This window comes from Pelmatolapia mariae, linkage group LG7 (assembly GCF_036321145.2).
Source record: "Pelmatolapia mariae isolate MD_Pm_ZW linkage group LG7, Pm_UMD_F_2, whole genome shotgun sequence".
Taxonomy (NCBI): domain Eukaryota; kingdom Metazoa; phylum Chordata; class Actinopteri; order Cichliformes; family Cichlidae; genus Pelmatolapia; species Pelmatolapia mariae.
This window is the reverse complement of record NC_086233.1, coordinates 51,078,909-51,101,867: the sequence shown is the minus strand read 5'-3', so window position 1 is coordinate 51,101,867 and position 22,959 is coordinate 51,078,909. Positions and strand designations below refer to the sequence as shown.

Below are 22,959 nucleotides of genomic sequence, written 5' to 3'. Positions count from 1 at the left end.
TTCTTGCTGCCTCACTGAAATTGCATGGCCTAAACGAATGAATATTTTTATGAGGCACCTTGCACCAGAGATGGGCCAGGACCAAACCAAGCAGCAGATAGAGAAGGGTCTAAAGTTGTATCAGTCCAATCAGACAGACAAAGCTCTGCATGTGTGGACAAAAGTGTTGGAAAAGACCTCAGATCCCGGAGGAAAGTTTCGAGTGCTGGGGTGCCTGATCACAGCTCACTCAGAAATGGGAAAGTACAAAGACATGCTAAAGGTAGGCTATCAAAACCACAGCGAGCCACGTATAATAGTATAGTATATCTAGCATTTCTGTAAAGGAGTAAAAAAATCTACCTCAATAACTGTAGCTCATACATGTATGACTCATATTCCAAGACTAAACAGCCACGCTTTATTTATATTACTAATGTTAAGACATTATTCACATTTTGCATACTGTGCGATTACATTTTTCTGTTATGCAACCAGCAGTAGGCGTGTGTGTGCAGTTCCTGTTCCAGTTACTAAATGTCACTGAATATCTCATAATTTTAAATGTCATCATGTCAGCTGTGAAGTGCCACCGTTTACACAGTTGTAGCATTGTAACATTTCCGCAATGTGTCAGTGATTATTTCATGAGAAGAGGTCAAAGGTTACCTTCTTCCAACCACAGCGATCTTGAGAAGCATGGGTTAATTTGTAGCTTCCACATGATGCGGAGTAAATAAGTGCTCTGCAACCTAAGTATGAGTGTGGGGTGTCTTGTTGACATAATCATCCTTCCTGAAGCAGCGCCCGCTCTCACTAACTCAGCTTTAATGAGAACTGTAAAAAAGTAGGGGTCTTATGTCTGAATGAATTTAACGGATTAAAAAGTCTTTGAATCTGGGTGAAGTTGAAGACTATGCATGTTCCCTGCAACATTTATCCTCTTACTCTATCTGCAGTATGCCCTTGAACAAATTGACACAGCCAGAGAAATGGAGGACCCAGACTACCTGACGGAGGGCTACCTGAACTTGGCACGCAGCAACGAGAAGCTGTGCGACTTCCAGAAAACAGTCTCATACTGTAAGACCTGCTTAAACATGCAGGGTACCACTGTCAGCCTGCAACTCAATGGCCAGGTATGTCTTAGCATGGGCAATGCCTTCCTGGGTCTCAGTGTCTTCCAGAAGGCCCTGGAGAGCTACGAGAAAGCCCTGCGCTATGCACACAACAACGACGACAAGATGCTGGAGTGCAGAGTCTGCTGCAGTCTGGGAAATATCTACGTCCAGCTTAAGGTACTCAAAAAGCTGTTTTTCTGACAAGTGATTCTTGTTTTCCCATCATTACTTTTTGCTCAATTTCCCTAAAAATGAGCGCTTACCGATAAATAAATGTAAAAATCTTACATACTTTGGCCGTTCCAAACGTCTCCGCTGCGTTGAGTAAAACATTCACTGGACTGCACGTGTGATTCCACAATCAATGATTTTGCCAGCGTATTCACAGAGTATGACAACACTGCAGAACATCTGAGCCAACATCATCAATGCTTAGCCTGTGTAGTGCTGGGCATTGTAAAACAAGAGCTGAGTGAGTTGGCCGGCTGGTGTGTGTGGGTTTTTTTTTTGTAGTACCCTTGACATCTGAGATTTGTATATGTAATCCTCTGGCTTCCCAGAGAGGATTGGTTTCAATGGGATAGTGATGAAGTTCTGCTTGAAGAATGCACTCATGTGTCATGTTATTTTATGACACAAAAAAATATTACATCCTGCATCGCAACGCGGGGGGCACACAGACTAAATATTGTCTGAGTGCTCTTGTTAAGAAGATTAAAAACCAAAATGCTAATGTTAGTAGTATCTAAAAAGATGTGGCGCCCTTTTCTGGTGTCACCTAAGTGGTCATTCACATGTGCCTACAGGACTTTGAGAAAGCCCTGTTCTTCCCCTGCAAAGCGGCCGAACTTGTCAATGACTACGGCAAAGGCTGGAGCCTCAAGTATCGAGCCATGAGCCAGTACCACATGTCTGTAGCCTACAGGAAACTGGAGCGCCTGCCAGATGCCATGGAGTGCTGTGAGGTATTGTTTTATAACACATCATTACTGTCCTCGGAGACAAACTTACATAACTCAGAGCCTTCCTAGCCATCTTGCTGACCCAACCCCCATGCCTTTGATTGCTCTGAAGTTGGAGCTGCAGAGACAGTAGATGCTGCGCTGCCAACAGGTGCAAGTGGCAGTTGTTCTTTTGTACGAGGCCTTAGACCCTGACAAAAATATGCTCAGAGAGGCGCGGTTTAAAGTGTTAATGAAGAGGGTGGCTTTAGTCTTTGCTCTGTTCTAATTATGTACCGGGGGGTGAAAGATAACTCGATGTCATTGCCTCTAAGTGTAGAAGTATAGTAACAAGACAGCAGGATGCATTTCAGATTTATTACATTTAACCCAACAGTTTATACATCCAGACATATTCAGGATACCACGGACAACAGCTCATATTTATCCTATCACATCTCTCTTTCAATGCACACTGTGATACAAATAAATCTGTGTAACTGCAGTTAAGAGGATGCAGCTTAGAGTTTCGATTTAGTTCAGGGTGTTGGTGTTACATGATGGAGGTAGGACTCTTCTGATGTCTGCTCTTTACTTTGTACCAATAAACAATCTGTCTTTTGCTTCAACAGGAGTCCATGAAGATTGCCCTGCAGCATGGTGACCGGCCTCTTCAGGCACTGTGCTTGCTAAACTTTGCAGACATTCATCGCTGCAGACATGATGTTGATGTAAAGTGCCAGTATTGCATTCACATTAATGTAAAATTTCAAAACTGGTCATCTACAACTAGTCTGTGCAATTACCTTTTTGGGTTTTTTCTCTTCATATGTTCAGAAAGCATTCCCTCGTTATGAGTCTGCGCTGGGTATTATGACTGAGATAGGAAACCGTCTTGGGCAAGCACACGTCCATCTGGGAGTCGCAAAGTGCTGGCTTCTGCAGAAAGAATTTGACAAGGTGCCCTACAGTTTACACAAATATAAATTCTGACAGTAAAGGGACACAATGTTTTATTTGTACTCAAAATAAGTGATCATCTGGTATTTATAAAGTGTTCCTGTTCATGTTCCAGGCTCTTGATTCTTTGCAGCGAGCACAGGAATTGGCGGATGGAATGGGAAACAAGGTAACTGAACAGGAAAAAAGCTGCAGGGATAGTTTAGCCATTTCTTATTCTAGATTTGTTTTCTTTCAGTCGTGGTTGTAAAGATGACTGTTGGTTAAACAAAACAAGACACCTGAAGATTTTAAACACTAGTTTCTCATGCTTTTAAACTGTAAAGCAATGACATTGTGACTCTTTCTCTTATACAAGCTGTGCACACTGAAGGTTCACTGCTTGAGTGAAGGGATTTATCGGAGCAGGGGGCAGCTGAACGAGGTCAGAGAGCAGGTGGTGAAGTTCCTCCAGTGTGTCGAGGAGCTGGAGCTCTACTGCGGCATGTGTGGAGAGTCCATCGGGGACAGGGACCAAAAGCTGCAGGCCTTACCCTGTTCCCACATTTTCCATCTCAAGTGGGTGTCTGTTCAAATCTCGCCTGCTATTAGTTACATTACATTGGAGAAATGCAATGATGTCAGTGGGAGAAAAACAAGGCACTTGGACGAACGATGAAATGTTTTGCCACTGATCCTGCTCGATTGGGCATGCATCACGACTTTGCAGAAACAACAAAGTGCTGATTGTGATTTGGATTTTCGTCACCTATAAATTGTTCTCATAACCAAATCTAGATGTAGTTTAAAGAGTGTATTTCCCATGTTTCTTTGTATTTCAGGTGTCTGCAGACAAATGGGACAAAAGGATGTCCTAAATGCTTCAAGTCCTCCATGAAGCCGGGATTTGTGTGATTGCGAGGCTGTGTTTGCGCGTTGGATCTGCAGACACGGCATGGTGCCTCACAGGCTCCTGACTGATCTGAGAGACGCAGGCAGCCTTAGGATGTGCTGAGGAGTGTTTCATTGCTCTGAGCAGAGGATGCTGAACTGAATCCAGAGTGTCGAAGCGTGTGGCTCAGAAGACACGATCAAGGCATCCATCTTTCTTAGACAACAGTCTGAAGCTGACAGAGGAGGTATAACTGATGGAAGTGTTGCAATTCGAGATAAGCTGAAGAGCCTACATGGTCTCTGATGACTGGCCGTTTGTTGCAGCATTTAAACAGGAGACGGACCGTCAAAAGAACATTTACAGCATAGTGCGATTGTTATTTTATACACTGGAATTGCTTAGTACAAAGTGAGACGAAATTATATCTCCCCAGACTTAGTGTCGTGACTTTTTGTTCAGATTCAAAGATTCAATGCTGACTTTTTACAGCACAACACTTTGTTCTTTACTCAACAGTTGAGCCATATTTATTACTGAAACCTGTGTACATACTATTCTCATGTTAATTTCTTTTAAAAGTTTGATTTATTTGACGTGTTTTGTAAGTCCTGAAACGAACTAAAATCTCTTAACCATTCAAAAACTAGTATGTCTTTACAAAACAGGTACATGCAGCTGTTTTCTTCTGTCCTTATTCACAGAGATCCAGGAGCCAGCCAGTTTCCTTTTTCCTTTCATTGCTGGGAATGTTTCACATTCATTAATTCAAAGCGTTTTGAGAAGAAAACCCTACGGGGAAAGGATCTTTGACCAACCACACACTTACACACAGTTATTTGGGGGCAAATGTGTTCAGTGTATTTTAATGTATTGTATTTGTGAAATGGTGAAATCTCTGTATATTTAGAATATTTACTTGGAAAGGTATTTTAGCGAAGCCACTTTAACTGAGATATCATGTCAGTGAGGGGTTGCATGTTTTTTTTTTATTTACGATTCTGAAAAAAAAAGTTTAGATACTTCAAAATATGCACCAATGTGACTGCATAAGTATTTATTTCTTTATTTATTTCTTATTTAGTGGCTTTTATTATTCGTATCCCCTATAAATCATTTCTAAGGAACGATATGAAAAGAGCCGTCATAGACTGAGGTTTCTCACGTTAAGTCGTTTTGTCTCAAAAACTAAAACTCCTTTCACTAAATTTCCTGTTGAGATTGTGCTTGTAGATAGCTTTAAAGTACTCCCGTGGCCATTAAAGGGACACACTGATCAATTCAACAGCATAGTGATAAGGAGATAAAGATCTGATTTTGTGTTGACAAATGACAGGAGCCTTTTGAAATACTTTAAGTGCACATTGGAGATAGAGAAAAGTGAGAGCAACACATTTACACAAGTGTTTCTGAATAAGCACTTACATCTCTGATTATAAGAGCACCATTTGATCTTGCTTCTAAATGGCATCTGAATCTTATTTGCGCTCTCTGCATTCAAAATAATGCTGATTGACTGTTTACCTGTAGCTCACTCGCTGTAATGCACATATATTATCTGCCATATATTATTCTTGTTGTCTTGTTTGTAGTATAAAAAAACAACTTTACTGACAGTACAGCCGCCGCTCATCTTTTAACAATTTAAACTACCTCTGTTTTTGCCTTTGCGGATAAATGCAGTAATACCACAACATTTAAATACATGTAGATTTGTTATGTTTTTCTAGACGTCATGTTGATATAAACATGATTTATTCGATAATGTCTAAGCTGTCCAGACATGGATTGAGCCTGGATCATGGAGACCTTCACTAAAATTTTCTTTCTGTCTCGGATGAGGCTTAATCCATGTCTGAGAAGCTGACTGTAAGAGTTTGACTACGATGCATTGTTAGTATGTTTATGCATTTAGTCAAACCACCTTCTTGTGTTTAACATGTGGGTAAATAAAAACACTCTGAAAGTGACTGTATTTTTGTATTTTTGTTTGGTAATTTGGTAACAAAATAATTTTTCCAACCCACTACCACGGCTTCAGGGAATTATGCTTTTTCTGGATGACTTGCACGATTAACCAGAAATACCAGTTGGCCATCTTTTACTGAAACCGCCTACAGTCACAATGCCTTGAAAGTTTCAAGGAATTTTTCTTGTAAACTCACTCGATAGAAACCCTTCAACCTGATGGCTGCGAAAACCACGGTTCCTGAAGAAGACATAACTTGTCCTCAATGCACGGACATTTATTGCCTTCCAGTTCTTTTAAAATGTGGCCACAACATTTGCAGAGTTTGCCTGTTGAACTACTGGGAGTGGAAGGGATTGCGAGAGTGTCCTGTCTGTGGCATCGTGTCTGACACCGAGAGACCTCCTATTAATCTGGCACTGCACAATGTCGCAAAGGAACACAAAGTGCTTATAATGACCAGCAGTCAAAACAAATGTTGTCAGCACAACGAGAAGTTGAAGATTTTTTGTCACAACGACGGAGAGCTCATCTGTCTTATCTGCCAACTTTCAAAAGAGCATAAAGTCCACGAATGCAGCCCAGTAGAAGAAGCAGCCGAACAGAAAAAGGTTTGTGAAAATAGAAATACTTCAACCACAACACAGTGGAAGAAAGTCACTTATATTGTCTATTTGTTAAATTTTAATAGAAAGAATCTTAGGAGGCCTGAACTGATTAACAAGACTAATCAGCTGTTTGTTTGAGCTCTGAATGTTTAATTTCTTCTTGAATTTCAGGCAGAAATATCAGCCAGCCTTGAGTCTTTACAGAATAAACTCAAAAGACTGAAGAATACAAAGGAGAAATGGGAGGAAACTAAAACCTATATCAAGGTAAAAAATTTTCCACTGCCTCTAACATTTTGACAGCGACTCCAAGCATGCAATTTTATTTTGCCTCCAGCTTAGATTGAAAAATCCCTCCGCGTGACAACCATTCTTTCTCTTTACTGGCATTGAAAAACCCCACATTCCTTAACTTGCAGACGCAAGCATATGAAAATGAGACAGCAATCAAGGAGGAGTTTAAAAAGTTCCACCAGTTGCTTCAGGACGAGGAAAACACAAGGCTGAAGGTGCTCAAACTGGAGGAGGAAACCAAGACTCAAATCATGTGTAAGAAGCTGGAAAACATTAAAGAGCAGATCAACACTCTCTCCTCCACGATCAGTGATATTGAAAAAGCCCTCAAAGCACAGGATATACAGCTTCTACAGGTACATTTACTGTCATTATTTACAGACTGCTTTTATTTATATTAACTTCTAGATTATTTGTCCTAAAAACAGTCAAGTAAAAATGATTTAATTAAAACAACAACACATTAAATATTAAAAACAGCACAGTAGTAGTAGAGAAACATCGGATGTTATATATGGCAAATAAACATTTCTATGAAGCTTCGCTGTGCACAGTCCCGACAGTAACTTTTTCCTGTTATTGTAGTTTGTTTAAGAGAAAAGGCTGTAAACAAAAGATTAACCATGGTATAATGCATTCATCATGAAGTCCGCCTTTGAAGCCTGAGGTTTTTGTTTAGAGTTTAAATCGTGTTCATTTAAAACCACAGCTGTTGGCTACAGCTACATGTGCACGCATCCACCTATCACTTAGCAGCCACACTCCTAATATAACACCATCACTGAGAGGGAGGTCACTGAGGTAGTTAAGTAACTCTTGGGCGGTAGGGCCACTGAGGATGGATTGCAATTCACCTCGAGTTTCTCAAAGCTCTGGATATTGTGACACTGCTGTGGCTGACATGTCTTTGTAGCATTGCAAGGAAGTGAGTACAGTACCTCTGGATTGGCCGACTGGGGTTTTGATTGACCTTTTCAAGAAGGTCAATCAAAAGTGTTTTCCAGCTTCAAAGAAATCAGACTTCTCAGCCTCCCTGGGAAAGCACATGAGTTGATCCTCAGATTCAGGGGGAACAATGGAGTTTCAGGTAATTTAGCACTAGATTAACTTTTTGTCCTCCTGAACATATTGGAGGGTCGGTGGGAGTTTGCTTAAGTAATCTAGAGGTTTTTGGAGGACTTGGATAAGTCACAGGCCACAGGCCATGGTTCTCACTCTGAAGGGTATGGAAGAGTTACTGCTTCAAGTTTAGGAATTTAAGCATCTTGGAATCTTGTTTATGAGTGAGGGGAGAGTGATGTGGAAGATTTGGCATAAGAGTAAAGTTGTCAATCTACTTTCCCACCCTGTCAAAATGCTTGCCTGGTGGATGGAAAATGGATGAATGGATGGCTGGCCACTATATTAATCCACAGTATAATCTGAGCAAATTAGGTGGTTCATTGTATTATGTTTTGCATGTTGCCAATTGATACAAAACTGTATAAATCAAACTGATGTGAATGTTATAGTTTAGAAGGCTATTTGATCATAAACAGTATTGGACACACTGAAGGTTGGCCTAATGGTGGTGCTACAGAGTTAAATTTCAGCCAAATGTCACCTCATTATTATGATCATTAGTATCAAGCATAGCATAACGTTTTCCAGACAAGTTCAATTGTTCAGAATTGTTCCTCTCTATTTCTAGTTGTAACAGTTGCTGTTGTAATGCAGTGTATCGCCATATGGCGGCACCTCCTGTCTCATGTCTGGTGTGTCACCCACTTTTTGTTCTTCTTTGCACTCTCCCTGTAATGGATTCTCCCGTGTGTACGCGGACTAGTGTGCTCGCAAGTAATGTGTGGCAGAGGTTGCACTTTTATTTTTGATATTTTAAATAAATGACTACGTGTGGAAAGTCAGAAGCTGTTGCTCATTCGCTATCCACCTGCACACCTCCGCAGCTGGCTTCATCTCCACTGCACGTTACATAGTTCATATGTGTTTCATATATTGTATCTGAGTTTCCTGTCCATGTATCTGTCGCAGTTTTCACTGTGTATGTCTTAAATTTAGGGTTAGGAGGTTAATGAAACCTGCCATAGCGCAGTTTATCATTTGTACATATACAGTATGTGTAGTTTTGAATTATTGTACATGTTTGTTACCTTCCAGTCAATAATTTCCAATAATACAGCTGTACTGCATATGTGATTTTGTAATGCAGCATGCCCTTAATGTACTCTCTTTCACTTTCTCTCTTCAACTTAAGGACTACAAGAAGACAAAGAAAATGTAAGCATAACCCACTATGTGCTAAAATCAGCATTGATCCTTTCCATGAGAGAATGCTTTAACAATTTTAACATGTTTCAGGCTCCAATGCAGCATTGGAGAGCCAGAGGTTATCAGAGATATCCTGATAAACTCTGCAAAGCATCTGGGATCGCTTAGTTTTCAAATTTGGAAGAAGATGGAAGACATTGTCAGATGTGGTGGGTTAAAGAAAAAATTCAAGTTTACTCTAAATTCTATCATATTTTCAACTAACTGAATTTTACGATTTCCAGTTCCTGTTGTTTTGGATCCAAACACTGCCCAGTCCAACCTAGAGTTCTCTGAAGAACTGTCCTGTGTGCAATACAGCAGCAAGAAGCTCCTACCCAACAATCCTGAACGTCTCATCAACCGTATTTCTGTGCTGGGAGCCACTGGTTTTACATCTGGAAAGCACAGCTGGACCGTAGATGTGGGCCAAGGCAAAGACTGGTACATTGGAGTGGTTCTAGACTCCATCCAAAGAAAGAATACCATCTTCCTCAGCCCTGCTGAGGGTTTCTGGGTAATTGGCTTGAGCAATGGAGACTCACTGTGGGCACAGACCACACCTCGCTCCAAGCTCCCAATGAAGGAGAAGCCCAACAGGATTACAGTAGAGCTGGACTACGAGAAGGGAAAAGTCGTTTTCATCAATGCTGCAGATTCTACAAAGATCCACACATTCAAAGACAAATTTACTGAGAAGGTTTTCCCCTACCTTTCCCCCGGATTGTGTGAAGACAAAAAAAAATCAAGCAAACTGAAAATCTGTCCCCAGGTAATAAAAGTACAAGTAGAATAGTCAGAGGCTACATTATATTTAACAGGCTGAGCTGACTGATAAATCAATGCTTTACACATGGAATTCAGGAGGAAACAACTGTCTGAGGAGTGGAACTGATTAAACAAGACATGAACCTATTTCAGACACTGTTTTTCTTTTGTATGTGGCATAGGTATAACTCTGGGAAAAAACAGAGGCATTGTGTTTTCAGGCAAAGTGATATTTTAGCTTCATTTTCAAACATGGTGACAAAGGTTAATAATTAAAAAAAAACCCACATCTCATCAACCGTGTTTCTGTGCTGGAGTAGTGAACTGATTCGCACCTGCTAGTGACTTAGGAAAGACTCCCAGGTTACCTGGTGATAGTCACAGTTTAATTTGGGAAGCTGCCTGCTTGATATAATGTAACATCATTACGTTATAACTAAGTTAATGTACTTTGTTTCCTCAGCTTAGAGCTGCTGGAGCTTGTGTTTACCCTCAGAGGGAATTATCTGAATTAAAACTGATAAATGGGATTTAAAAGGAGGGAGCCATGGACACTGAGCAGCATATCAGAAAGCGTAGAAACAGTTTCAGGAACAGGGTGGAATCGTTTGCTTTTGATCATTTTTGATCTGACTCAGTGGTGCTGGCTTAACTTCTCTTCTGGACACATCTTTCCTTTACATGCAGCTCTCTGATGTCAAATAGAGTTAGATTAGAATAGTATAGAACTTTATTAATCCCTATGATGAGGTCAGTTTATTGTTCATTCTTGAGGATGTGGTTTCTGTGTCTGTTCTTCCCATCCTCACATACAGATCAACTTTAAAAAGCAGTGAAATCCATGGCTGCAGATGTTTGCATGTTTCCTTTGTTTGCTAGTACTTCTTAATTAAAGGACCTAAGCTTTTTTTCTTTCACAGCCCAACAAAATTCAAATAACTACATAAACACTAAAACAATGAAAAAAACAAACAAAATAACTTTAATCCTTTATCAAAGGGAGATGGAGAAAACAAGAAGTGAGACAGGTTGTTCTCTCTCTGAATATTTATAGTTTCCCTTTTCAAGTATTTCTAGCATACACTATGACAGGCAAGGACAGGTAAAAATAAAAACCAGTTTTAGATTTTAAAATAAAATGTTTTATTTATCTAACTGTGCAACAGAGGTTGGAAAAGTAAAGCTTCAGTATCTTACCCAAGGATACTTCCATATGTAGAAGAAACCAACAAACGACGTGAAATAGCTGGCATCTAGTGTAAAGGTTAATGACATTTCTGTGACAACACATATTAGGAAACTAAGCACTGCTGGTAAGCACTCAGACACTCTTATTAGTGCTGTCAGTTCCTGAATAGTGGAAAAAGGTGTTATCTATTATGTGTGGGCTGCAGGTGTGTTGTTCTGTGACATCGCCGTAAACGTTTCCGGTTTAAAAGCCTGAGGCTTTTCTGTTAGGAGAAAAGAGGAGAGCATGGGGATGAAGGGGCCAGGATGATTAATTGACAAACTATTAATGCAGCACAACACAAAACTGAAGTAAAAGGATTCCTGTGAAGGTAAAAAGCAATAAAATCCATTTATTTAATTTAGAATTCAAGTTTATTTATATGGCTTCAAATGCAAACAACAGCTGCCTGTCTCTAATACTGTAAGGTGTTAGAGACAAGGCCAGCAATCTGATGATCCCCTACACTGTAAAATGTAATTCTAGCTGTTTGTTATTTCAACATATTATTCTATATCAGTTTGACGATAGATGACTGAAGTTGTTGTTATAACATAGAATTACAAGTTAAAAACGTCCCAATTACACCAAAAAAAGCTAACTTGAAAACTCATGTCCAGCTAAATCAGAAACTTATGTGAACTTGACAATGCGGGTAAGTTGAGCACAGCAGGATTCAAAACTGCCTCACGTGACTGCTACCGAGGTGCATCATGGGGAATTGGCGGTTAACGACATGCTCACTTTACTTGGACGTTTTCTAATCGTCTTCTTTGGAATATGCTTTCAAGGTGAGTAACATTGGTTATAACTATAAGGAAAGAGAGCTACAAAAGTTGGAACATGTTTTGAATTTATGGCATGACGTGTGTTTTTCTCTTTTACCGAAATGTTTGCTTTAGCTAATGTAACTTTAGCCGACAAGGTCCAGCTTGTGTGTCATGACCAAACTTGACCTAATAAACTGACATATGGCCTTTTTTATGGGTTTAATGTGGCGCTGAGCAAATCACAAGTATTGTGCCGCTAGCTTTAAGGTTGTGCACTCAACCACTGTTGCGATATTAGCAAGCTAACTCAGCTAATTAATAAAGCTTATTTCATATTGTCTCTGTACTTGTAAATTCCTTTCAAGTTCACAGGCTGTTGTATTTTGGTGGAAGTTCATTTTGGCAATATTTCCAATAACTGGCTGGGTTCAAAAAGACCTTTTTGGCAGGACTCGGATGCTTGTTGTCATCTGTTTATCCCTATGTAATCACTTAAGGTGTTATTAACTGCTGCATGCTAAGCTGCAAGAGTGCACTGAGGACAGAGACAAAATATGGTCTACAAACCAGCATTATATTAGTTTTTATCAGATAGTCCTCCAGTGTGCTTATTTTTTGCTTTAATTATATTGTGCAGTTATTTGTTACCCTGAAATGCTTTATGCTTAACAACAGTTCACTATTTTGACTTATTTTTGAACTCTTGTGATCAGTATGACTAGATTGTGTGAGTTTCCATACTAAACGAGCTGTAGTGATAAAATAATTGGCATCAGAGACACTGATTTTTGGCATGGTATACTGCAGAAGTTTTTTTTTTTTGCATAATTTACCTTTTAATTAAACTGCATTCTCTGTATTGTAACAAAACTAACATTGTTTATATGTCAGAAAATTAGCAAACATGAATAAATGGCGAAAACAATATAATTATAACATATATTTTTATTTTACTTATTTTAGGTCTGTGAAGCCAAACTTGATGCTGGGGATTTATTTTTGTCAGTGGAGTCAAATGGTAAGTTACAATTTGTGCATTTTGTCATACTGGAAACACCTCAGATTATATTGTAATTTAATAGCTCTGTAGAACAAATGATATAAAGATTGTAGTGTCAGGGTACTTCTTAAGAAGTAATATGGCACTATTGATGATCACATGCAGGTGGCATAAACTAAATATTCAGACGTGCTACCAACAAATGATTCATTAACAAAAGCAACAGAGCAGACTGTTTAGGTTCTTGTGGTTGTAATAACATCCATAACTGCAAGTTTGTCATTAATTTATTTTCACAGGTCTAGATGATCACATTTGACTTTGTCATTTAAATGAGGTGGACTTGCAAACTTTGCGCTCTTTGGGGTAAATTGCTGTCCACTACATATACACAGAATCTGCACAGTATTTCAGATCTAAAAAGGGAGTATGTAATGGACTTGCTGGCTTTAATGTAAAAAGCCTGTTGTGTAACTTTAATGAGGCAGTTGGACTAAAACAGTATTGCTCATCAAGGTAAACATCTGAGGAATAAGGAAACTGTTACTTGTCCTTTTACTCAGTGTTCTTTTAATCGCACGTTTACTAAAGTTTTACATCACATAAGTCATTTTCACAATCATTCTACTTTAAAAGATTTCAAGACAGAGCTTATTGTTCTCTGAACTTCCTTGTTTGCTGAACGGCAGGTAAAGTGCATCTTTTTGTTTGTTTGCTTTTGTGTGTTTGTGTTTTCTCTAATGGGCCTCAGATGACTGTTTGCTTAAATTTGGGTCTCAAAGAATCTTTTTTTAATTCTGCCTGTACTCTCCACCCCTCTTCTTCTATTGCTCAGGTTGAAGCAGAATTTGCCCGTCTTACATCTGTTGACCTGAAAGGGTTCCTTTTTGCTGTGCTTGACCATTATGGAGAGGTTCGTGGAGCTGTACAAAATCAAGAGCGGCATAGAAAGGCTAACTAGGCTCATAAGATGCTTCGGAGATGATGTAAGTGTTCAACTGCGAAATCTAATCCTTTGTTTAAGTTTTAGGTTATCCAGTTCAACTGATGAACTCATTGAAAGAAAGCTGATAAGTAAAGTCTGTCATCATATTTCACAACTGGACATTTAGTGTGGTAACTTTTACAGAATCTATGTATATTGGTGGTAGGTTGGATATCATATTCTACTTGAATGTCCTGATAAGCCTGATTCAAAATCTCCAATGATAATCATATATTGATGGAATTATGCATCAAAAAGCTGTGAATTTGGAGCTGTCTACATGCTTCATAAACACTGTTTAAAAAGTGTTTTTGTTTTCTTTTTGACTTCTTTGACCAGAGCCCTACACAAAGGAAGAGGACAGAGGACCTCATTTTCTAAAGGAAGATCCCTCACACACTTTCAAGACTGTGAAGGTTAGCATTGTTTCTTTTAGTAAATTTAATAATGACAGCACCACAGTGGATTTTAAATTAAAAAGTACATGTGTACTTTTTCCTCACCAAATGTATTATTACAAGATCTTTGACACTGGATTTGGTCTGGGTTTCAGAGAAACTAACTGGCAAGCTAGCATTGATATTATTAGTGTCTTGTGTTTATTCATGTCTTCACCAGGGTCTTTGACATTTCGCTGCTGTACTGTTCACTTCAGCTTTACGTTTGATTTCTCACATTGTATATTGTAATGGCAGAGATATTAGGATATTTAAGGGGCTGCAGTGGCTGCTACAATGAAATGTCCTGGACCCTGGAAAAGAGACTGTGTAGACTGGGTAAGCAATTAAAGGTTACTGGCCGAGAGTCATTGGGCAGCTGGGTAAAGGTGGATGTTGATATTCAGTGCCAATTATGCAACCTGTTCAGCCATGTCTATATGCTCTTTTTTCATGCTGTTAATATAGGGGGAAAAAATAAACTTTAATCAATAAACTGATTAAAGAAGCATTGTCTATGGAGCCATAATCTGATCCTGTAGTGTAGCTGCAGTTTGCACATTTCATGTATTCTCAGCCAGATTTGGTTTAGAGCACAGCCAATATTTAGCATAAGTAGATTTAAATTCACACACTGGTGATGGCAAGCTACATTGTAGCCACAGCCACCCTGGGGCGCACTAACAGAGGCGAGGCTGCCGGACACTGGCACCACCGGGCCCTCTGACCACCACCAGTAGGCAACAGGTGAAGTGTCTTGCCCAAGGACACAACGACTGAAACTGTCGGAGCCAGGGCTCGAACCGGCAACCTTCCAATTATAAGACGAACTGTCAACTCTTGAGTCACGATTCAGTCATCCACCCATGTGTGTGAATGACTGAATGTGTAAAGCACTTTGGAGTCCTTAGGGGACTAGTAAAGCACTATACAAATACAGGCCATTTACCATTTAAATTGAAAATTTTGTTTGAATTCTGCAATTGAAGACATGCTCAGTTATTTATGAACATGGTCTTTGTTTAAAGCAAGAAATGGATTTGTAACATGGGGGTGCATATCTCATTCTGAAAAAACTTTAACAACTAATAAGTGTTACCCAAAGCCAATCACCATCATCCAAAGCATCAGTATGGCTCTTCTTTGGAAAGACATGAATTGTTAAGCACACGGGATATTGTGTAATTGTAATTGTGTAATTTTATTTTTTTTTTGTCTTTGAACCCTTTTATAGCCGACAGGTATTGAAGACACGTTTTCTAAGAGGATGAAAGTTGGCATTGCGATGGTGAAAGAAGAAGACATCGATGTGTTGGTTGTCCTTGAGGCAGCAGTAATCCTGTCTAATCTGAGGGATGTCTCAAGTGCCATTTCCATGCTGATGGGCCTTCTTTTTGCCCTCAACATACACTATCCAAAGGAACTTAAGGACATCTTTGAAGTCATTCAGAACATCCTAATGAACATTGGTGGAAGGCAGTGCATCTCACTAGTGCATGGTCTAAGAAACAGACTCTTGCAGAAAGCCATGCAGAACTGTAATTGTATGATCCTTAGTGTTAAGGACAGTTTTTATTTTACTGTTTGTTTTTTTATTCTTGCAAGTTCTCATTCTCACTTTTGTATGTCACTAAATGACTACACTTTACATTCCAGATTAGACAATTACTCATTTGTTCATGGTTTAAGAAACTTATGTGAACAACAATATAATGCTGGACTTTGCAGATGCTTATCTCATGCAAGTCAGTAGTTTTTCCTTTGTTTTGCAATTGAGCAGACTCAAACTAATGTTTCTGAAATATCCATATTATCAAATGTTTCAGAAGCATGCAGTCATTTTCAGAGATATTGGTTCTGTGGAATTTGTTGCAATTGTAAACGAAGACAAATACAAGAGTTTGATGTCTTAGTTGTTATAAACTGATCTTTACTGTCACTTATCAAAGGTTTTGTACTATTTTAATATTTCAAGTTTTATGCTAACAGGTGTGACTGAGCACAATGAAGTTTAAAAATTTTGTAAATGTAAAGAATAACTTTTCTAAAATAGCAAGTGTCCCGTTGATACATTACATTAATGCAGACTTTATGTTGTTACTTCACAAGAATCACTACTGCTCCTAGAGTATTGGTCAGAATTTCATCTTCACCCAAACTGGGCTCAAGACCAAGTTCAAATTTATTGTTTCACAGGGAGCAGCCTTTGAGTTTTGATGGATTGTGAGCCTGATGAGCTACGTCACTGATTTTTCTGTTTCTCAGATGACTAAGATGGCACAATAAATGGTGAATGTTGGGTGCTCATGAGTAATTGTCTTGTCATGTTCTTAAAACAAACTTTCTGTATGAAATGATCAGATAGACTTTAATGGAATCTGTGGGGTTTTATTTTTTTTCTGTAAACAACAGAAAATTAATTTAAAGGAATGTAGATATTTAAACCTGAGATCTAAGATAAACCTAACAGGTAGTTTTGCTGAAATGGATGTTAGAAAGCCAAAAAAAAACAAAACAAAACTTAAGATGTTTAATACACATTTTTCTTTACATCCAGTCAATCAACTCTGATAATTAAAATGAAACTGATTTACAAGTTCACTCAGCTACCTTAAGGAGCTCAGTTAATTAATAAACTTAAATCAACTTAGCTAACAGATTATGTTAGTTAAGCTAAAATAGATTCCTAAGTTAAAAGAACTACTAAAGTATTTGAATTAACTAAAAAACCCAAGTCAACTGAACTAGGACAAGAGTTTAAACAATAGATTATTTTAATTTAGCTGAAAGGGTTTTCCCAAGTAAAGATGACAATTAAAGGAGTTGAACTGACTAATAAATCTCAGTCAACTAAACTAAGATGAAAGTTTAGACAACATGTGATTTTTCATTAAGATAACAATTGGTTGTGTTATAAGAACAAACTCTATTTCTTGACTTAACTTAAAATTTTAAGGCAGCCCTTTACCTCATATTTTTAAGTTGAAACAACAAGTTATATTTTACAGTGTATGAGGAAGCACTTGGCAACTGTGGGGAGGAAAAACACCCCTTTGGGAAGAAACCTCCAGCAGAACCAGGCTCGGGAAGGAGCAGCCATCTGCCGTGACTGGCTGGGTTTTTAACTGTTGTTTGCATGACTGTGATGGTAAGAGCCTAATAAACACTATTATACCCCAATTATTAGCTATTTCTTAATTAAAATTGTCATTGTCCAGTTAGAGCCAAATAAATTTGGCACTGATATTTTCTTATGTTGCTAAAAGGTTGAAAATATAGACATTAGGTTTATCCTCATTTTTTCCACTTCCATAGAGGAAAATTAAAGGCTTATGTGAAACATATGTTAAAATAATCTGATATAAGTTCAGAATCAATTTGATTTGAAGTCAAGAGAAAAACAATTGAAATTAAAATGCAAAAACAAATAGCATCTACAGCTAGCGACATCAGGTTTGCTTCTCTTTGGATTCTGCCATTGACTGTTACGACCATTTGCCAGACCACGGGACAAATGTGCCGAATTGTTGACTTGCACCGGTTAAGTGACTATGGTGTGTCTTTTTGTACTGAACAAACAGATGCAGGGAGCTGTAGCGTTGCTCAACACGAGAGTGATGATGTGTGTTTGCTTGTTGTAATGACCCTTATTATGGTATAGCACCGCTAGGAGGTGTCGTCCTATTATTGTAGTAGTTGGAGAGTCTCCTAGTGTGTAGAAGCTTTACAAATTTACAAATTATATTTGCATTTCAAGTTATGACAATGATTCGCTAGACTTGTTTGTGTTTGTTACAGTAAAAAATATAACTTTTTTCTACTCTGATTTTATGTTTTTTGTCTGAATTTAGATCAATTGTGTTAATATAGTATGTCAAAATGAAAATAATGTGAGGATGTGCTTAAAAAATGAATGATACCAAACAAGGTAGGATAAATATTCTTTAAATGTGAAATGTAGAGGTGAAAATCAAAAGTAGTCAAAAACTACGAATTATACCCTGGACCTCAGAGGGTTAAACTCCTTCTTCACACAAACCTTCAAAGATGAAATAATTACACAACTAGTCATATTACTCAACTTTGCAGACAAACATCACTGCATGTCTGCATCTTGATGTAAGGTGCCAAAACTTCCAACATTTTAGGACTGCTAGATGATGGTCACCAGCTGTGGGTAGTGACCGAAAGAACGAGAGTGCGGATACAAGCGGCGGAAATGGGCTTCCTCCGAAGGGTGGCTGGCCTCTTCCTTAGAGATAGGGTGAGAAGTTCGGCCATCCGGGAGGGGCTCAGAGTAGAGCCGCTGCTCCTCCACATCGAAAGGAGCCAGTTGAGGTGGTTTGGGTATCTGACAAGGATGCCCCCTGGGCGCCTCCTGGGCGAGGTTTTCCGGGCATGTCCCACCGGGAGGAGGCCCCGGGGCAGACCCAGGACACGCTGGAGAGATTATATCTCTCGGCTGGCCTGGGAACACCTTGGTGTTCCCCCGGACAAGCTGGAGGAGGTGGCTGGGGAGAGGGAGGTCTGGGCTTCTCTGCTTGGGATTCGGGATTCGCTCAAAATTGTTTATTATGTTATTATAAAGCAGCCATGTTCATGGTGCAGGCTCTATATTTTTGCAGTCAGTAGATGGAATGGGGAAGAAGATAAATGATTGGAACACGAGCTGCAGTGGTTATCAGTAGCTGATCCATCAGTAAGATTAATTCAGCCATTTCTCATTCATGATTTTAAACTCATAAACAGAACACGCACATTATTAAAATAAAGCTAGTTGGAAATGAACGTAAAGTTTCTGTGAATTTTTTTTTTTTTTAAGCATATATTGAGGACATTAGTCAACGTCTGCATCTATATCATCTTTGGTTATATGTCTGGATGACTTGCATGATTACCCAGTTATACTAGTTGGCCAACTTCTACAGGAAGCTGTAAATGTTCCCAGTTGTACCGCCTACTGTCACAATACCTGAATCAAAGAACATCACTTGGCAGAAACACCTGAGCCTTCAGCCAGGGAAGTGCACCACTGTTTGCAGAGTGTGACTATTTAACTGGAAACAGAAAGGATCTCAGTTATGTCCACCACTAATCAAGACAAATGTTTTCTCCACAACCAGAAGCGGAATAGTTTTTGTCACAATGATGAAGAGCTTGTCTGTCTTATCTGCCAACAATCGAAAGAGCACAAAGTCCATGTCTGCTGCCCAGTAGAAGAAGCAGCTGAACAGAAAAAGGTACGTAAAAATACACATTTAAAAAAACTAATACTGGGGTGAAGTTGTTGGTAGACTTACATCACAATGCCAGAAGCAGATCTTTAATTAATGACTTCCATCATCACGTAATGTGTCATTTGTTCCATAAATTCTCATTATTCTTATGTTTGTAAAATGTAAGAAAATAGTGAAATGAGTGCACCCAATATGACTCAAATAATTAACAATTTTAATTCAATGTGATATTAAACAAAACCACAAAGAAAACTGATTATCAGGAACTACACAGAAAAAAGCTAGATTTTGAAATTCTTCTTTGTACATTTCAGACAGAAATCTCAGCCAGCCTCGAGTCCTTACAGAAAAAACTCAGAGTACTAATCAACACAAAGGAACAATGGGAGGAAATAAAAACCTATATCCAGGTAAAGGTTTTTGTGTTTCGTGAGACAATGCTGACTCTTACTGGGACTTTTTAATGTTGCTTCTGACGAAAAAATCCCCGGCATGACAAACATTCCTTCCATTTACTAGCTTAAAAAACCCCACATTCTTTAAAATTACAGACGCAGGCATGTGAAACGGAGACAGGGATCAAGGAAGAGTTTAAGAAGCTCCACCAGTTCCTTAAGGAGGAGGAAAACACCAGATTGCAGGCACTGAAACAGGAGGAGGAAACCAAGACTCAAATCATGTGTACGAAGCTGGAAAACATTGAAGAGCAGATCAACACTCTCTCCTCCACCATCAATGATATTGAAACAGCTCTCAAAGCACAGGATATACAACTTCTACAGGTACATTTACTATCATTATTTACAAGCTGTTTTTATTTATATTAACTTCTAAGGTTTTTAAACAGTGAAAATGGCTAAGCAGGACGCCCAGGTTGATAATGAACATCAATATAACACACAGCATACAAAACAGTAAAATTAAAAGTATTTAGTTAGTATACATGCAAACAAGAAAATTACTGAATATTAACCAAAATCAATTTTTGCACAAAATGTTTACCAACTTTATTTATTTAATTGAAAATTTCATATTTTTTAGATTTCTTGGATTCACACTTGGACATAAAACATAAAATGTTAGACAAGCATTTCTCACAGACCTATTTTCCATAGTCTGGATGACCACATGCAAAATGTTATTATACTGTACTGGTTAATCAGTATGGTCAGTTTTAAAGACACATGTAGCGTCTGACAAGTGGAGCCAACTTCAATGTGCCTTAAACCTGCGTTCTTTTTAATGGCCACCAGGGGGTGATCCCTGTGATTGCAAAAAGACTTCTGGACCCATTGAAGTCTATAGAAATATCGTTTTCTACTTTTACTGTTAACACTTTCCTGTTGAGTTCATGGTCTCAGTTATGTGTTTAGGGTCATATTAAATTTTAAAAAGGAGTTCATTTCATACATCTTGGTTATACTGTTTGTCAGAAAGGAAGTATCAATTTGTGATTGACAAGTTGTTAATCAATGAGCGTATGGTTTGACAGTCAGACCTGCACCGACTCACTGCATCCAGTTACAAAATCGCTACACCCATCTCTTACGGTGTCCATGGATGTAACCCAATAGTTTGTGTCCTGTTTTGGAGCCTCAAATCTTTCTTTGTTACCTTCATCTTGTTGAGAAATCCAAAAAAAGAAAAAGAACTCAGGAATGGGCAAATACTTTTTCACAGCATTGTACCTGTTTTAACACTACATAACGCATAAATACAGGCTGTAAAAGTGTTTTTTTTCCTGGTGTAGAGCTCATAATTTGAACTTTTAAACCTAGTTTAGTTGGCAATTACAGTTTTGGCACTTCTGATTTGCTTCATTTGCTCGTGTTCAGACGAGTCCAAATTAGACGTTCTTGTTGATAATCGTGGACGCTGTGTCCTCCAGGGTAAAGTTCAAAATCGAACATTATGGTATGGGAGTGCGTAAGTGCATGCAGTACAGGCAGTTTGCATGTTTTGGAAGGAACTATGAATAAATGCAGACCATCACGCTTCTTCCTCCATGTTTGACAGTTGATGCCAAACACTGTGGAACCATCCTTTTGCCTACTCGATGGCAGTGGTGTTTCATGGCCCAGGCAAGCCTCTTTGTTTTATTCTGATGTCATAGTTAGCTCACAGACAGAGGGGGTTGTAAGTAATCCAGAAAAGTTGGAACACTTGTAGGAATTAATAGCACCAACTTTCAAGGCTTGATCAACCTCTGTTGCTGCAGAACAGCTTTTAATTGTTAACCCATTTTGTGTTTCTAAAAAAACACAAAAACAAAAAAAAACACGGCCTTTTTGTATAACTTTGAAATGTACATTATTTTTTAGTTTTGGGTAACCTTACCTTTTTTTTTAGCCTCTGGCTGTTCACAACTTACCTTTGTACCAATTTAGCTATTCATTGGAGTTGAACGACTTGAATTGCAATACAAAACTGAAAAAATTGAGGTGTTTTAAAACTTTTGAACGGTAGTGTACATATGTGTGGCTTTGAATTACTGTACAGGTTTAATACTTTCAGCCATTTCCAGATGTGCAACTCTATTTCACACATGATTTCATAATGTACTCTTATTCACATTCTCTCTTCAACTTAAGGACTACAAGAAGACAAAGAAAATGTAAGCATAACCCACTATGTGCTAAAATCAGCATTGATCCTTTCCATGAGAGAATGCTGTAACAACTTTAACATGTTTCAGGCTTCAGTGGAAAATTGGAGAGCCAGAGGTTATCAGAGATATCCTGATAAACTCTGCAAAGCATCTGGGATCGCTTAGTTTTCACATTTGGAAGAAGATGGAAGACATTGTCAGATGTGGTGGGTTAAAGAAAAAATTTTTACTCTAAAGTTAACTCTAAATTCTATCATATTTTCAACTAACTGAATATTATGGTTTCCAGTTCCTGTTGTTTTGGATCCAAACACTGCCCAGTCCAACTTAAAGTTCTCTGAAGAACTGTCCTGTGTGCAATACAGCAGCAAGAAGCTCCTACCCAACAATCCTGAACGTCTCATCAACCGTATTTCTGTGCTGGGAGCCACTGGTTTTACATCTGGAAAGCACAGCTGGACTGTAGATATGGGCCAAGGCAAAGACTGGTACATTGGAGTGGTTCTAGACTCCATCCAAAGAAAGAATACCATCTTCCTCAGCCCTGCTGAGGGTTTCTGGGTAATTGGCTTGAGCAATGGAGACTCACTGTGGGCACAGACCACACCTCGCTCCAAGCTCCCAATGAAGGAGAAGCCCAACAGGATTACAGTAGAGCTGGACTACGAGAAGGGAAAAATCGTTTTCATCAATGCTGCAGATTCTACAAAGATCCACACATTCAAAGACAAATTTACTGAGAAGGTTTTCCCCTACTTTTCCCCCGGATTGTGTAAGGATGTGCAAAATGCAAGTCCATTGACAATCTGTCCCCAGATAATTAAAGTGAAAGTAGAATAGTTTCCCATTTCTGAAACACAATGAAAATGTTTTGTA

General features: G+C 38.7%; 3 protein-coding genes across 4 annotated transcripts; all 3 read left to right on the top strand.

Annotated features, from left to right (window-relative positions):
- The first annotated feature begins 37 nt into the window (after positions 1 to 37).
- Positions 38 to 3,895, top strand: rapsn (receptor-associated protein of the synapse, 43kD). Of its 2 annotated transcripts, XM_063481083.1 has the most exons (8): positions 38 to 262; positions 939 to 1,277; positions 1,907 to 2,065; positions 2,674 to 2,772; positions 2,879 to 3,001; positions 3,117 to 3,170; positions 3,360 to 3,559; positions 3,823 to 3,895. In XM_063481083.1, the coding sequence occupies exons 1-8, from the start codon at positions 38 to 40 to the stop codon at positions 3,893 to 3,895; spliced, it is 1,272 nt and encodes a 423-aa protein (XP_063337153.1). The 2 variants fall into 2 exon arrangements, with proteins under 2 accessions (XP_063337153.1, XP_063337154.1); XM_063481084.1 differs by lacking the exons at positions 2,879 to 3,001; positions 3,117 to 3,170 and having other exon boundaries at positions 71 to 262.
- A 2,164-nt stretch (positions 3,896 to 6,059) lies between these two features.
- Positions 6,060 to 9,846, top strand: LOC134631823 (zinc-binding protein A33-like). The gene is made up of 6 exons (XM_063480378.1): positions 6,060 to 6,452; positions 6,621 to 6,716; positions 6,869 to 7,099; positions 8,998 to 9,020; positions 9,102 to 9,220; positions 9,296 to 9,846. The coding sequence occupies exons 1-6, from the start codon at positions 6,060 to 6,062 to the stop codon at positions 9,844 to 9,846; spliced, it is 1,413 nt and encodes a 470-aa protein (XP_063336448.1).
- A 7,528-nt stretch (positions 9,847 to 17,374) lies between these two features.
- LOC134631822 (zinc-binding protein A33-like) lies at positions 17,375 to 22,932 on the top strand. The gene is made up of 6 exons (XM_063480377.1): positions 17,375 to 17,386; positions 19,739 to 19,885; positions 20,027 to 20,257; positions 22,067 to 22,089; positions 22,171 to 22,289; positions 22,373 to 22,932. Exons 1-6 carry the CDS (start codon positions 17,375 to 17,377, stop codon positions 22,921 to 22,923), a joined length of 1,083 nt encoding a protein of 360 aa, XP_063336447.1. The 3' UTR covers positions 22,924 to 22,932.
- The last annotated feature ends 27 nt before the right edge of the window (positions 22,933 to 22,959 follow it).

Bases quoted from the DNA above. Each gene is read 5' to 3' on its own strand.
- LOC134631822 (XM_063480377.1), top strand. The intron at 19,886-20,026 runs GTAAAGGTTTTT...TTAAAATTACAG, and splicing joins AAATAAAAACCTATATCCAG to ACGCAGGCATGTGAAACGGA. The intron at 22,090-22,170 runs GTAAGCATAACC...AACATGTTTCAG, and splicing joins TACAAGAAGACAAAGAAAAT to GCTTCAGTGGAAAATTGGAG.
- rapsn (XM_063481083.1), top strand. From the start codon at position 38: ATGAATATTTTTATGAGGCACCTTGCACCAGAGATGGGCCAGGACCAA. The intron at 1,278-1,906 runs GTACTCAAAAAG...ATGTGCCTACAG, and splicing joins ATATCTACGTCCAGCTTAAG to GACTTTGAGAAAGCCCTGTT. The intron at 2,773-2,878 runs GTAAAGTGCCAG...TCATATGTTCAG, and splicing joins GCTGCAGACATGATGTTGAT to AAAGCATTCCCTCGTTATGA.
- LOC134631823 (XM_063480378.1), top strand. From the start codon at position 6,060: ATGGCTGCGAAAACCACGGTTCCTGAAGAAGACATAACTTGTCCTCAA. The intron at 6,717-6,868 runs GTAAAAAATTTT...CTTAACTTGCAG, and splicing joins AAACTAAAACCTATATCAAG to ACGCAAGCATATGAAAATGA. The intron at 9,021-9,101 runs GTAAGCATAACC...AACATGTTTCAG, and splicing joins TACAAGAAGACAAAGAAAAT to GCTCCAATGCAGCATTGGAG.